The 15,565-nt window shown below is 38.0% G+C and overlaps 1 protein-coding gene across 1 annotated transcript in view; it reads right to left on the bottom strand.

Annotated features, from left to right (window-relative positions):
* The window catches only part of FAP (fibroblast activation protein alpha), a 70,931-nt gene extending 65,735 nt beyond the window's left edge, over positions 1-5,196 (bottom strand). The window contains exons 1-2 of the mRNA XM_024735984.1: positions 4,909-5,196; positions 4,492-4,576 (exon numbers count right to left, since the gene is read on the bottom strand). Coding sequence (XP_024591752.1) covers positions 4,492-4,576; positions 4,909-4,914 — 91 coding nt within the window. The 5' untranslated portion in view covers positions 4,915-5,196. The remainder of the gene's footprint in view (positions 1-4,491; positions 4,577-4,908) is intronic.
* Positions 5,197-15,565: the final 10,369 nt, after the last annotated feature.

Raw genomic sequence — 15,565 nt, 5'->3', positions numbered from 1 at the left:
GAATACTATAGCTTCTTCAGTCCAAAGGTTAAAAATCCAAGTGTTTATAGGAGTCAAGCAGATGTTGTAAGTGAATATGGTACCTTGTGTAAATAAAATAGAAAGTATTTTCTATTGGGGTATGTAGCAAACTGGAGAACTCACTGTCAATCTAAAGACAACTGCTTCTCAGCCGACTATTATCTCGGGCCCAATGTTGCCAGATCTAATATTTAAAAAGAAGCCAAAAATGTACATTTCTATGTGAAATCTTCTGATTTTAAAAAGCTGACAACGAATACAAACTTGTATAAAACACTGCAGGCCAAAACCACCACCAACAACAACAACAAAAAAAACAATAAAAGAAAAAGTGTGCAAAGGTAGACAGGAGGACTTCAGGGTGATCTGAGGCTAGGCTAATGATGGTTCTCCTTTCACAGCAGGTACTAGAGGTCCTCCCTGCCCAGGAGAACTCGGATTTCTCCACACTACATAATCTCCCTCTTCTTTCTCTCTCACTCAGTCTTATTCTGCATCCTCACCCACCTCAGCTTCCTTTATCATATCTCTTCCTTTCTTCAATCTTGCTTTTGCCTCAGAGCTGCCAATATCCTTTATGAGGGCCTTGCACACAAAATTTCTGAAGAAATATTTGTTTTTGATCCAAGGAGGTGGGGGATAGGAACAGGGATGCTGCCCAGGGATAAGTTCTCCCTACTCTCAGACTTAAGAAGAGCATTATTGAAATTAAAATACATCACACAGAAGGCCTAGTTGCCATCTTTGTGTGCTAAGATGGAGAGCACAATAAAATGGTAGCTACCATTTATTAAGCTGCTACAAAATGTTAGAAATCTTAGAAAAAATAGTTAGTGTTTATTGAGTGTTTGCTTATCACCATGTAGGGAACTCTATGCTCGACAGAAATCAAGAAAAGTGCAGATAGCTCCCACAATTCCTTTCACAAAGGTCCAGGAATTCAGAAACTATTAATCATGAAGCAAGGCCATATAGAATTTACTTGCAAAATTCTGTAGCTTCTGTTACTTTCCAATTCTAGCTTTTTGTTTGTTTGGTTTTTGTCTTTTCACCTCTGTATATCTCTTGAAACAAAAAGTTATGTATTTATCCTTGGAGTTGGCGAAAATGAGGAAAAGGCGAGGAGCTTAGTTTCCACTCTTGGTTTGATTGCATCTTTACACAGGAAGAGGAGTGATGCTTGGGAAGAAGAATCTCAAGAGAAAAAATAGAGACAGGAGAAAAGAAAGGGAATCGGTTGAAGGAGTAGGCTGAGGCCAAGGAGGACGGCCTGGGTCTAAGGGGTAGAAACTCATATGTGTTTCCCATTCGGTGAAAATAAAAAAAGGAAAACTTGGCAGTCTCAAACAAAGTTTTCTGTTATTTTTATTATTATGTGAGTGAGCTAAACGAATCTTTCTCATTTCACCATTCCATTGCCCTATTTGTTCCTAAAATCCTGCCTAATTCCTCCAAAGCTCTTTTAATCCTGAGATTGGTGTTCCTGGGACCTGCTCCCTCCTTGGAAAAGCCCCTTTCTTCTTCTTTCACTTACACTCAGTGGTTTAAGTGAGCCAGTGGTCTAAGTGAACTCCTGATCTCATGTTCGTGGTGATGACTGAGCATCCATACTGGGTGCTTACCGTGCTTTCAGAGGAAAGTCTAAATCGCAGTATCTTTGTTTCCCCAACTAGCACAATGATGGGCGGGTGGAACTCAGTTAGTTGAGTGGGACTAACTAGTGGGACTTCATCTGTTATTACATAAATAAATGAATGAGTGTTTCATAAGGGGGTCCTTAAGTTTCTCAAAGGAAGACTGTTCTTAATGCTGGCGCATAAATCCTGGGTTAGGAATACGAGGGCACTTAAGGCAGTTGTGAGGTAATCGGATTTCTGATGAAGTGTGAAAAGAAGGCTAAAGAGAAGCTTGTTTGGCTCTGAATTTTCCATTCTTCCTTCCTCTTTCTCCTTCCCTTCTCCTGCCTTGCCACCTCAGATCCTCCCTCACCAGCCACTGGGCAGATGTGAGACTGAGAACTGGACCTGAAGTTCCACACTGGGGATGGCTGAGGAGCAGGGCGTGAGGAGAAAAGAGGGAAGTCATCAGGGCACACTTCACATCAGGGCTGCCTGGACCACTGACTCAAGGCAAGAAGAGTCTCAACCCCGGTCCTGCTCAGGAAAGTAGATAAATGAATAGTCCCCTGTACAATTTACTTAAGTGACATTCTGATAAGTTCTTCAGCAAATTTAGAATAGAAAAAGAATGGTATTATGGAAAAAAATAGTCCTCAGCTTTTTCATGATTTTCTGTTGCTGAAAGAATACTAAAATGTCATCTGGGACTTCCCTGGCGGTGTAGTGGTTAAGAATCCCCCTGCCAATTCAGGGGACACGGGTTCGAGCCCTGGTCCAGAAAGATCACACATACCGTGGAGCAACTAAGCCCGTGCACCACAACTACTGAGCCCGCGTGCCACAACTACTGAGCCCACATGCCACAACTACTGAAGCCCGCGCGCCTAGAGCCCATGCTCTGCAACAAGAGAAACCACCGCAATGAGAAGCCTGTGCACCGCAACGAAGAGTAGCCCCCGCTCACCAAAACTAGAGAAAGCCCACGCGCAGCGAAGAAAACCCAATGCAGCCCAAAATAAATAAATAAATAAAATATTAAATTACTTCAAAAAAACTTATAATAAATAAAATAAAATTTCATCTGAAGCTTAAACTGATTATTTCACTCTATCTGAAAATTACTTTGCTCTGAGAATCTCCTGTTGGTTGAAACAGAAAATTAGCTTATAAAGAACATAGGGGCTTCCCTGGTGGCGCAGTGGTTGAGAGTCCGCCTGCCGATGCGGGGGACACGGGTTCATGTCAAAAAAAAAAAAAAAAAAAAAAAAAGAACATAGGACTTTTATAATATATGTAGATTATAACATATATCTATGTTAAACTTGGGGAGAGGGTAAGGGTTGGGATTATATATAATTAGACAAATATCTATGAATGTGTATAGTTATATACTATAACTGTAGTATATTTCTTATTAGAAATTATGACTCTATAATTCCAAAGTGCAAATGCAACCCATCCTTGCCTGTAGACAAAGTGCAGGCTCACCATAAAATCCACACACTTTTTTCTCAGAACATTTGTTTCTGATGGAGCAAAGTGTCCATTTCAAGTATTGGGGAGTTTTCTTTAAAATTCAGGAACTAATTTTGAATGTATTAACATCCAAAGGGCCAATAGGAACTAATTTACTACCTGACAATTGCTGGTGTGAGGAAAATATGGCCCCCAAATGAGGAAAGACACCAGTCTGAAAATAATTTTAACTTGAAAAAATATAAAAAATGTGAACTCAGGCTATCTCAACAGCCTCAGAATAATCTTGTGCTAGCAGAGAGGAATGAGGACTGAAAATCAACACTGAAGGTACAGGAACATTGCCTTCGTTTTATTGGTTAACCTCTTCATCTTGTAATTCTGTGAAAATCCCATGAGCTTTTAGAATTTTTCAAAATATTTTTCTATATTTCATTTTTTAAAGCAACAAATCATTCAGGACTCATACTTTCTTTAGCTAAAGGCTTGTCATTGATCTTCCTTTACTGTCAGTTAGCTTTTAACCAAAGATATTTTCCACTTTAGCTATCATAAGATTTTAATATTTGCTGATACAAACTTTCTTCCTTTCCCTGGACCCCAAGGCAGAAGACCTGTTATTATTGTACATTTTTCCAGTTTAGAACTTGAGCTTCTTTTCAGAGTTTCATAAAAATCTATTTCTCTAATATCACTGAAATATTTATAGACAGAGTCTTAATTTAAATCCAAACTAGCCCCCAACATCAGTCTCTCAAGTTTTAGCAAGGTGAGATCAATCTTAATCTAAGCTTTTCTAAAAAGGATAAATTTATAACTAAACATAACGCTTGCTTAATAATATTTAGTCTTCTAACTTGATTTTCTTGGCTACTGCATCTAGAACAACAATTTCACTTTTTCTATGCAGCTATTCTCGAGATCTCTATTCTTGACTGCCTCCCTAAATTTTTGGAAAGACTCATAATAAAAATTTCCATAGGTTCTGTTTTAACTTTTCCATTCTTACTCATCTTTACTTTCCATGAGGCAATCCAATAACGAAAGCAATGTTAGTTAAAAATATTGTCTCTAAAGGCCTGTCAAAGCTTGGAATTTAGCACATACTTTGCAGAGATGTAGGGGTGATACAGAAGAGCACTCAGGTTTTTCTATTGCTGAAATAATACTGGAAACCTCTTCCTACCCATGCCTTAAATTCCTCAGTATTTCTGGTTGCTCAACAACATATCTGGGAGCTTATAAGTCTTCTTAGAAATAACAGATTTACTTTGGAAAATAAGCACTTAGGAAATGTTCGATCACTTGTGACCAAGCACTAGTGCATTTTCCGAAGTATTCTAGGCAGACAGAGCAAATTAGAGAAAATTCTTACCTCTTGAAGGACGTAAGACAATGCACATCACCAATAAGGCAAGCACAGCAGAAGTGGCAACTCCAAGTACAATTTTTAACCATGTCTACATAAAATAAAGAAAATTAGACATATAAATGGTTTCTGCTAAATAGTAGAATTGGCAAGCTTTTGTTTACACCTAAATCCTCTTTCTCCCTCCCCATAAAGCTTTTGATTGTTTTCCACTGATCTGGCTATAATTGCTGGAATTCTTCCAGCTCTGCAAGGAGAAATGTTTCTACAGTATATTTAGAACAAATTTCCCAATCCCAACCCACTCCAGGAAGTACATACTTATGTACAAATCCTCACCTTCTAAACGATAGAAAACTCTGATTGCGCTCAATTCAGCCAGCCCCCATGCTTTAGCAAGTATCTGAGGCTGCATATACTAACCTTCATTTTTTCCAGATGTTTTTGAAAGTTAGCTAATTCTGACTTCAGAGCGTGGGTCACCGGATCTGTGAAAACCGTTGAAAGAAGTAAGTCTGTCTTCGTAGTTGGAAGCCGAAGCTAGGGCAAGGGTTTTTTTTTCTTTCCACAGACTTTTGAATACCGTGCCAAATTTCAAAAGATTTCTGTAAAATCAGAAACAGATTTTGGGGGCGTTCTTGGCCTTGAAATGAACTGTGAGTGGCTCAAGGGAGGTTTTATAGCATTCTCATCCTTGTAAATTCTACACCAACATCTGCTTACGTTGCCACACAGAAGTTTTTTTTTTAAATTATTTTTTACAAGTTTAGGTTTCTGTTTCATTTTCTTCTAGAAATCACTTACAGATCACATTGGCAAGTCATTGGGTTTTGGATAACCTTTCTATTTGCAACCAAAAGAAGAATTTAAAATAATATAAATTCCAGGTGTGTACAGTACACATATATCTCTCATTTTTAGCAGAAGGAGAAAATTAAAGTCACATAAGATTTTGTGAGAAAGACACCACATTACTGCAATTTCTTTGCTTCCTCTGGGAGATTATGAGGTACTGCAGACAGAAATGTTTTTCTTTCAGCACAATTTCTTTGTCCATATAGCACCATATGCACTTTCAGTAAATACAGAAGTTTAAAAATTCAACTGTCTAAACCCACGACTGCTTTACTTTAAAGAAATAAAATGCCATCTGGTGAAATTTAGGATGGGTTAGGTGTGTATGCACAGGCCAGAAAGATGGAAAGATCAGTAAGAATAATTTACCAGCAGACCTTTGAAAGAATGAAAATGGCTTTGCAAAAGTGATATTTTTGCTTCCCTCTCAGAATAGCTTCTGAGAGAGGAGAACAGTTAGTAATTATAAAGCCTTTAAAATAAATAAAAAAGCATTTGAGAAGAGAAGTAAGTTGTATGTACAATTTCATTTTGGATAAATTTACATAAATCCAAAGCAATCGGTCAACTTGACATCAGTAAAATGGTAGTCTGAATTAAAACACACACATACACATGCACACACACACACACACACACACACACGCACGCACACCAGTTTCTTGGAGTATATCGGCTGGTTCAATGCAATTCATTTGGATAGATTCTGTTGTTCCACATAAATACGGTTGTTAACCTACTGTCTTTTAGTTCTTCCACTGATGGTTTTCTTCTTTGGACATTTGTAATGATCTCAACCTGACTAAAACAAACTTCATGGTGAGCTTTCATGGATTTTTCATGAAAAGTAATGAGGAAATGTTCCTGAAATCTTTTGCTGTTTGCTTTATTCAACTGGTCTGATTACCATGGGAGGCTTTCTCCAGCAAAGAGCAGGATGGTGGCTTATGAACTTCCTCTTAGACATTCTCCAGACATCCCTCCCTGAATTCCAGCCTTATGAAAATTCTGTTGAGGAAAATGAGTCATTAAGCACTTACTGGCAGAGAGATGTAACCACCCTGAGTTAGAGAGGAGCCCCTCCTTCCTTTCCAGTTGATGGGGTCAGCTCTTTACAAACTGAAGCAAGCATTAAGATAAACATCCAAGTTATGCTATACGCTTGTAGGCATCTCCGTGTGATTGTGAGATCCTCAAATGCAAGATAAAAGCCACCAGCCAGGTCCCAAATGGACTGCTCCCATGTGGGTCCTCTTGGACTGATTGCCTTCTTTGGAAAATTCACACAACGTGTTCTCAGAAGTTCTGTCCCAGCCTGCCAAAGCCTCAAAGTCCGCAAGTACTTTTTAGTGAGTTATTCCCATGACTTTACATCCTGAAGAGAAACTGACTATAATAAATGATTATTGCATGATTAAAATGGTTACTCTTGGCTTTAGCAATTAAAAATGCACTGATGTGTGTGACTGGTCTGAGTACCACTTAGGACTGCAGTCAAGTGTGGGTGTCTGCAAGAAAATCATTTTGACAGGATCTAAGGAGAAATCAGGGTGCTTTAAGAGGGAGAAATTTAAATTGAAACTGTTAGTGAGAAGGAAAATTGTAGGCTAAAACACATTTCTTTAGTTTTGTTTGTTTTTTCCTTGGATGGTTGGGTGATTCAAACTGCAACTTCTGGAAAATTCTGACTGGTTTGAATGGTTTCAAGAAAAATGAGACCGACTGCAGAAATAAAGATGTCAAGATTTTTTCCATCTGATTCCATGAGTTAGGGATACATTGCTTATAACAGAACTGTAAATGTCCATCTCTTTGAGATAATGTGTAAATGCTCTAATTTTCATCCAAACAAGTACTCCCACAAAAAAATTTAGATCCTTTTAATATTATAACATCTTCACTGACATTTTCTCCTTTTAGAGTCAAAATGAAAATGCTTATACTAACATTTTTTTAAACATTGAGGAAACTGACTACTATTCTTATTTTATACAGTTAGTTAATATCTAGTCCACATTTTTGTTGGGAAAACAAATATGAATAAGCCACAGTGTGCCTCTTCAGGAAGCTTACATTCTACAAGCTTGGCAAGTCAGTCCTTACATATTTGTTTCTTTTCCCTCTCTGGAGCTCTTGCTGAGAATGAGCTTGAATCTAAGTTTGTGCTTAGTAGAAAAGAACCTACTTTTCTGGGTTTGTTGACTGCTGCACGGACTGAGAAGGAGAGACAGAAAGTAAACATGGCTCATGGTTGTGATTCTTAATTCAAGTCCTATTTTTGCCAAGACTGGGACTTTTCTCAGAAAGCAACTCTGGATCTATTCATTCCTCCAGAAATAGAAAGTATGACTTTGGCCTGTAAACAATTAAGAGCAAGAATTAGGATAGTAGAGGCTCAAGTGAGCTTTTTCCAGAGATGGACCGTATAAGGCTTAATTTAGAATATGACTGCATTTTAGTAAGCCCACTGGATAAGTTAACTATAACATAAATCCTTAGCTTGCTAAGAGAGCTTTCTAGAACTATTTAGTAATAGCCACTGTGTGTCTGCCAAAAGTGATTTTGATTTAGATGTTTTCCGAGAAAGCACATTCAACTATATATTCCTACATTGTGAAGGTTAAGATGATGCTGAAAGCATAAATAAGGATGTTGTGTTTTTAATTGGGGGTAGGGAGATAAAGAGACATGCATTCATTAACCAAAAGCTAAAATAGATTAATTAAGGTTGAGTGATACTCTAAAATAAAAATTTGCTCCAAAGAAGGCCATGCCTGCCCATTTGATTCCTCAGATTTGGTCAAAATTTCCTGTCAACTGTTTTATACAAAGTGTTTTAATACATTTCATTTAACTCATACCAAAACTCACTTTAATGATTAGGAAACGGAGCCCTGAAAAATTAGGTAACTTGCCCAAGATTCCAACAGGAACCAATGTTCCTATGTTATATTGCTTCTTTATGATAATTCCTGAAGCTGATTCCAAAGTAATAAATATGTTTTTAAAAATAAATAAATAAAATTTTTAATTAACATCTCATTGATTTTCTTTTGAAACACATCTTAAGGGGGTGATGGTAAAATAATTACAGCTAAAATAATCCTCACATCTTCAGAGGACATTGTTACACATGACTCAAAAGACCACAGTCTTACTCTGCAGGGACTGTGTCCAAAATGTTAACTTGGTTAGAGTTTTGTTAGAATTAAAGTCTGATAATCAGAGCAGTAGTTATATAGTACCTGGTGTTAGAAGGTCTTCCTCCAGGGACTTGTTTAAATTAAGGGATTCATCAGAATACCCAACATCAAAGATATTTGAGACCTAAGTCAAGAAAAGCTAAGATTGGGACTTCCCTGGTGGCACAGTGGTTAAGAATCTGCCTCCCAATGCAGGGGATGCTGGTTCAATCCCTGGTCAGGGAACTAGATCCCACACGCCTGCTGCAACTAAGAGTTCGCATGCCACAACTGAGGACCGCACAACCCACAACTAAGACCTGGCACAGCCTAAATAAATAAATAAATAACCAATAATAATAATAATAAAAAGAAGAGCTAAGATTGTCAAAGCTCATAGTAACTATCCCATAGTTATTGATCTGGAAGACGTGACATAACAGCATCAATGAAAAATGATACAGCTTAAACTACTTTTGAATCTGAATTATTTTCTAAAACCCCAGTTGTTACAAGAGGGAGAATATGAAGCAACATGCCTCCTAGTTTGTAATTGATACCTACTTTCTTAATAGATGTTATAATTAGATGCCAGTGGTTTATTATCCTCTAATAATTAGGGCAAGGTCTCCTTAGTGGCCCAGAGAGTTAACAGTCAAGTTGGATTAGAAAAGAAACAGTACGGAAACAACCTGTTTCTTTGGGTGTTTTGATGTAGTTTAAAAATGCAAATATTGGACTTCCCTGGTGACTCACTTGTTAAGAATCTGCCTGCCAATGCAGGGGACATGGGTTCGAGACCAGGTCCAGGAAGATCCCACAAGCCATGGAACAACTAAGCCCGTGTGTCACAACTACTGAGCCTGCGCTCTAGAGCCCGCAAGCTGCAACTACTGAGTCCGTGTGCTGCAACTACTGAAGCCTGCGTGCCTAGAGCCTGTGCTCCACAACAAGAGAAGCCACCACAATAAGAAGCCTGTGCACCACAACGAAGAGTAGCCCCCCTTCGCAGCAACTAGAGAAAGCCTGCATGCAGCAATGAAGACCCAACACAGCCAAAAATAAATAAAATAAAATAAATAAATTTTAAAAAATAAAAATGCAAATATTACATTTCCTTAGAAGTAGTTAATCAATAGGCTTGATCATATTAAATAGTTTAAATTGAATGTGTAAGCGTTTTATATACTTTGATAAAACTTATTAAAGACACTGCTACTTCACTAGTATTTTAGAGTAGAGAATATTACTACTAATAGCTAATGCTTACTGAACACTTTTATTAATCCTGACATTTTTCTAAGCATGGTACCTGTACTCTCTCATTTCATCTTCAGAACATTAGTACCATTATGATCTTCATTTGAAACATAAGGACGTGGATGCACAGAAAATTTAAGTAACTCCCTCACAGTCATATAGCTTATGACTATGTGTTCATGAGCAATGTGGGCAGTAGCAATGGCACATGAACCCAAACAGTCTTATTCTATAACACGATTTGATTGGTCCATGTTTAAGTTACTGCCAAGAGGGTATATATAGGTATAGTGATGGGCTGTGTAATCGAGACTGGATCTAGGAGGAGGTAAAGCAGAAGGAAGATATTAGATGGGCTAATAAGCTGGATATCTTGATGAGGCCAGTGATAGAATAGGAAGTAAAGAAGTTGTTACCAGAAAGGAGCAGGTTTCAGTTTAAGATTTCAGTTCAAAGTGCTGACAAGGTCTAGGGTGTGGATCCAGAAGTAGTGACTGAGGAAGAGGAAAGAAGGGAAGGTACCTAGAGATATAAATAGTTGTCAAAACAGTGAGAGGCAAGGGAATCATTTGAGATGTATATCTGGGAACTTAATTTACCTCAAATTATGGCAATACTTGTGGAGGGGGAAGAAATACACTGACTCACATTCTAAGCTCTTTATAAAAGATTTGGAGAGATTCCCAGATCAAACTGGTAGAATGAACATGTACATCAATTTCTTTGCCTTCTGAAACACGATTAAACTGATTGCAAAAGGAAGAAAAGGATAAGGCATGTAACAATGGAGAGATGGAGAGAGTATCACCAGTGGATAAAGCAGAGCAGAAATAGCAACTGCCTGGGACACATCTAGAAAGAAACTTGCATGGAACAGTTCCAGAATTGAAATGGCATTTACCACTGAGGGTAAGAGAGAGAAATGGTGCTGGAAAAAAGGAGGCTAGTTAGATATCCATATATGGACTCTTCATCTCTGGATGCAAAAGAGTCTTCAGCTGAGCATTTACCCCAGGCAAAAAACAAAAGATTAAATTTTAAGAGATACTAAACTACTGTTGTAGAGTACCAGAGGAGCCAGCTGGGAGTCAGTGCAACAAAGTAAATTCACTCCTCCGGCTCAAGGGCTTCCTGACCTCTTATCCTTAAACAAAACCCACCAGCTGACAAGCCCCACCTGCATAACAGGGTCTCTCCATTCTTCACTCATTCTTATGTCTGCTACAAAAACCAAGCATCAGTAGACAAGGATAATATTTTTTTTAAAAAAAAGAAGAATCCAAACCTTAAAATATGAAAGAAAAGTAAAGACACTAAGAAGGACAAGTAGGAAAAAAAAAAAAAAGACACTCAAGAAAAATAGAAAAAAATGACCAGGAAGATAATTATGAGAACAGAAGACAACCTTTAAAAAAGCTTGAATTCAGCAATCCCACTTCTGGCTCATATCCAAAGGAAATGAAGACGGGATATCAAAGAGATATCTGCGGGCTTCCCTGGTGGCGCAGTGGTTGGGAGTCTGCCTGCCGATGCAGGGGACACGGGTTCGTGCCCCGGTCCAGGAAGATCCCACATGCCGCGGAGCGGCTGGGCCCGTGAGCCATGGCCGCTGAGCCTGCGCGTCCAGAGCCTGTGCTCCGTGACGGGAGAGGCCACAACAGCGAGAGGCCCGCGCACCGCAAAAAAAAAAAAAAGAGATATCTGCACTCCCATGTTCATTGCAGCATTATTCACAATAGCCAAAATATGGAAACAACCTAAGTGTCCATCAGCAGGTGAGTGGATAAGGAATTCTGGTATACATATACAATGGAATATTATTCAACCATGAGAAAGAAGAGATCCTGTCATTTGTAACAAGATGGATGGATCTGGGAGGCATTATGCGAGGTGAAATAAACTAAACACAGAAAGACAAATATGTCATGTTAACATTTACACATAAAATCTTTAAAAAAATGTCAAACTCATAAACACAGAGCAGAAAAGTGGCTGCTGGGGAAATAGGGGGAGCTTGGTAAAGGGTACAAACTTTCAGCTATAAGCTGAATAAGGTCTGCGGATCTAATGTAAAGCATGGTGATTACAGGTGATAACACTGTATTGTACAAAAAAAGTTGCTAAGAGAGAAGAACTTAAATATTCTTACAAAAAAATGTGAGGTGATGCATGTATTAATTAACTCAAGGGGGGTTCCTTTCATAATGTATATGTATATCAAATCACCACGATTTACACCTTAAATATCTTGCAATTTTACTTGTCAGTTATACCCCAATAAAGCTAAAATTTAAAAAAAATTTTAAAGCTTGAATTAGCATCCTCACTGTGATTCAATAAGATATTGCCACAATTTAGACAACAGGTTATGAAAAAGTAATATTAAAAAAGCTCTTACATATTGAAAATACGATTGCCAACTTTTTAAAAATCGATATAGGTTTTGGGAAATGAAATTGAAGAAATCTCTCAGAACAGAAAGACGAAGATGGATAATATGATGAAAAAGGTAAGACACATAGAATAAAAACTCAGAAAGTCCAACATCCAAATAGTAGGAGTTTGAGAAAGAAATGTCAAAGAAAGCAGAGGGAAAGTATTATTATAGAATGAAGGCAAGAGAATTTCCCAAAGATGAAGAAGAAAATACATCTTCTGGGCCTACAAAATGCCCAGGGCAAAATATGAGAAAAAACTCATACAAAGACATATAACTGTGAACTTCTAAAATATTAATTACAAAGAGAAAATTCTAAATTCTTCCAGAGAGAAAAAATTGCCTACAAAAGAAGCAAGAATTAGACTGACAACAAATTTACCATCTGCCAACTAGATGCTGCAGAACAAAGGTGGAAAGTTTTTAAAGTTCTGAGAGAAAATGCTTGTCATGCTAGAATCTACTTAGTCAAGATAGGAGTCAAATATGAGGACAAAATGAAGATAGTTTCAGATGTATGAAAACTCAGAAAGCTTACACCCCAGATATCCTTTCTTAGGAAGGAACTTGAGGGTGTATTTCAGCAAAATGAGGCATTAAAGTACTGAAGTCATCATTCAGGGGAGAGAAAAGCTGAGCCAAGAAAGAAAGAATCTGGTCTTTGAAAACCCGATGCTAACATTTTGTGAACCCCTGTCTCCAGTCTTCTCTAAAGACAGATCTATTCCTTTACATAACTAATTTTTTCTAAGTTTGAATTGTTTTTCATGCCACTTGTAAATAAGAGTCCCAATAGTCACACAACTGATGGAAGTAATTGATGGTATGTAAAAGTAGGATCTTAGAAACATTCTCTACTAAGCAGCATAAGTTCTGTTAGACCCACAGAGAAAGAAATGTAATCCTGCTAAACCATTTAGCTCAAAAGCAATACTTACCTAGTCACAATAGTTTGAGTGTTTATTGGTTTTACATTTTTACAATTCATGTGGACAAATCACAAAAGACTATTTTGTAGTCAGAAATTATTGATCAAAATGATTTATTATTTATATGTTAATAAAATTAAATGTATAGCTAACAAAGTTGGAAAGTGGAAGGGGGGTGAAGAAACACAGATAGATGGACAAGAAAACACATGCCCTCGTCTCCCAAAGCAGGCAGTCAAGAAATAGGAGTGATGAACAGAATAAGTATTGGAAGTACACATAACTGTCCCTGCCATGTCATCTCCAAATGGTGTTGAGGGCACAGTGTAGGAAGGGAATATTTACCTTAGTAGAAATATAGAACCATGTGATTTTTCATATTGTTTCAGAAAGTCTAAAAGATAAAGCTGAAAATGCATATGATGAATTAGCAGGTCTTCTTCACTAAGTAGTCTCATACAGTAGGTGGCATTTGTGGATTTGCCTGGGTAAACTGCCTGTTTCTACCATTTACCTATTTTTTTCTATTGTGCTATGGAGCAAATGTGTCTGGCAGACGGTGTAGGGAAAGATTATGATAGCAAAGTAAGATTTAGGGATGAGAAAATAGGAAAGACATCACCAACATGGGCTCAAGTTTTTGCTTGTGCCGCCTTCTCAATGAGGCTCAGTCACTCCCTTAAAATTGACCCCCCTCCACCTCCAGTTTTTCTTAGCTTACTCTTCTTTTTTTCCATAGATTTTGCCACTTCCCAATATCCTGGAATATATATGTATGTATTATTTTTATTGCTTATTCCTCTTTACCTCACATACTATCTCCATTTTTGGCTTGTTTCACTCATATAGCCCAAGGACATAGGAACAATTCTTGGTGTAAGGTAAGTGCTTAATAAATATTGTTATCTGAATGAATGCATGAAGAAGAATATAGAGGATTTGGTGCTCGCTGGCTGCTCACTGTGGGCCCAAGCTAGATATGGCTCAAAGAGAGCACCTCCAGGTGTGACCAGTAAAGGGCCAAGCTCATGATTATTAAACAATCAGATATTAACAATTGTTGTCTTAACAATTATCGCTTAATCCTTGTGATGCTGTTTCAGGGTGCCTTTCAACACGAATTGCAGTTTAGTTCATTATAACATGGAGAATTAGTAATAGGAGATTTTACTGCAGACATTCAGTTATTTTTTCCTGAGAACTGAGGGAAGATTACCAACTATGTATGAGAAGTATCTGTTTTATGGATTAGTAAAGTGAGAATTAGTTGAACTTCATGTCTACTTCCTTTTGACATTCTAATTAGTGACATTTCAATTAATACATAATCTAATCAATTCTGTGTTCCACTCTGATAATTTTTCTAATGTTGACCTGAAATAAATAGACTGCCAGATATTTCTCCAGCAAAGAGGTGTTTATTCGGGATCAGCAGAGAATTGCTATTTGGGGTCCGTGACCATGATGGGCCAAGTGCAAGTTCCCCTGCACAGCAAGCAAAGGAGAATGCTTTATAGGGAGGAAAAGGAAGTTGAGAAGGCTGTGGTAAACAAAGAGCCCATAGCTTTTCATTGGCTGAGTCCTCGCCGGTAAAGAAGAGTACTTTTTCTTCTTCCTGTTGGACCCTGCTATCCTTGAAGGGCGTAAGAGCTCCCTCTTCTGGTCTCCCAATTGTATTGATGTTTCTGTCTATTAATATTTTACATCTCCCCCTTTTGATCAAGATCTTTCTCTGAGGGACTCCCCTAGCAGTCCAGTGGTTAGGACTCCGAGCTTCCACTGCAGGGAGCACAGGTTGTATCCCTGGTCAGGGATATGTCTCATGGCACAGCCAAAAAAAAATCTCTGAATGCATTGCTTATCAACAGTTAGGTTTTCTGGTTTCAGTGACCTTTTATCTTTTACTGTCAGGAAGGACCTTTCCTAGGTATAATATCTTATATATCATACCTAGTGTCCAGATTAGAAAACTATTAAGGTCACATTAGAGAAACAAGGAGGAGTAGGAAGGAGAACTCCCAGGCATTTTTTATCTCAAGTCCATATGCTATCAAGATCATAGACACTGGAGATCATCTGAAGCATTATGTCATTATCAAAGTTTTGGCAACAAACTTCCAACATGCCTAGTCTGGATATTTTAGGAAAGCTGTCTTATCAGATGTCATCTACTTCAATTCTCTGAAATCTTTACTTTTAGGTCACCAGATGATGATCTAGTCAATGTTTGGTGCTTTCTTTAGGTGTGTCTTGTGAATCCAAGAGTCTATTCCTTGGAGTTTGACAGCACAAGGGTTGGTTAGTAGTACCTGATAGGGACCTTTTGAGAAAGGTTGAAGAGAGGTATTCTGGAAGTGCCTTTTCCAGTAGATGAAACTCCAGGTTGCAAGGTATGATGCTTAAGGTCTTCATCTCCC

Source organism: Neophocaena asiaeorientalis, unplaced genomic scaffold (assembly GCF_003031525.2).
Source record: "Neophocaena asiaeorientalis asiaeorientalis breed wild unplaced genomic scaffold, Neophocaena_asiaeorientalis_V1.1 scaffold72, whole genome shotgun sequence".
In the NCBI taxonomy this organism is placed as follows: domain Eukaryota; kingdom Metazoa; phylum Chordata; class Mammalia; order Artiodactyla; family Phocoenidae; genus Neophocaena; species Neophocaena asiaeorientalis.
The sequence above is the reverse complement of the archived record's forward strand: the minus strand, read 5'-3'. Positions and strand labels throughout refer to the sequence as shown.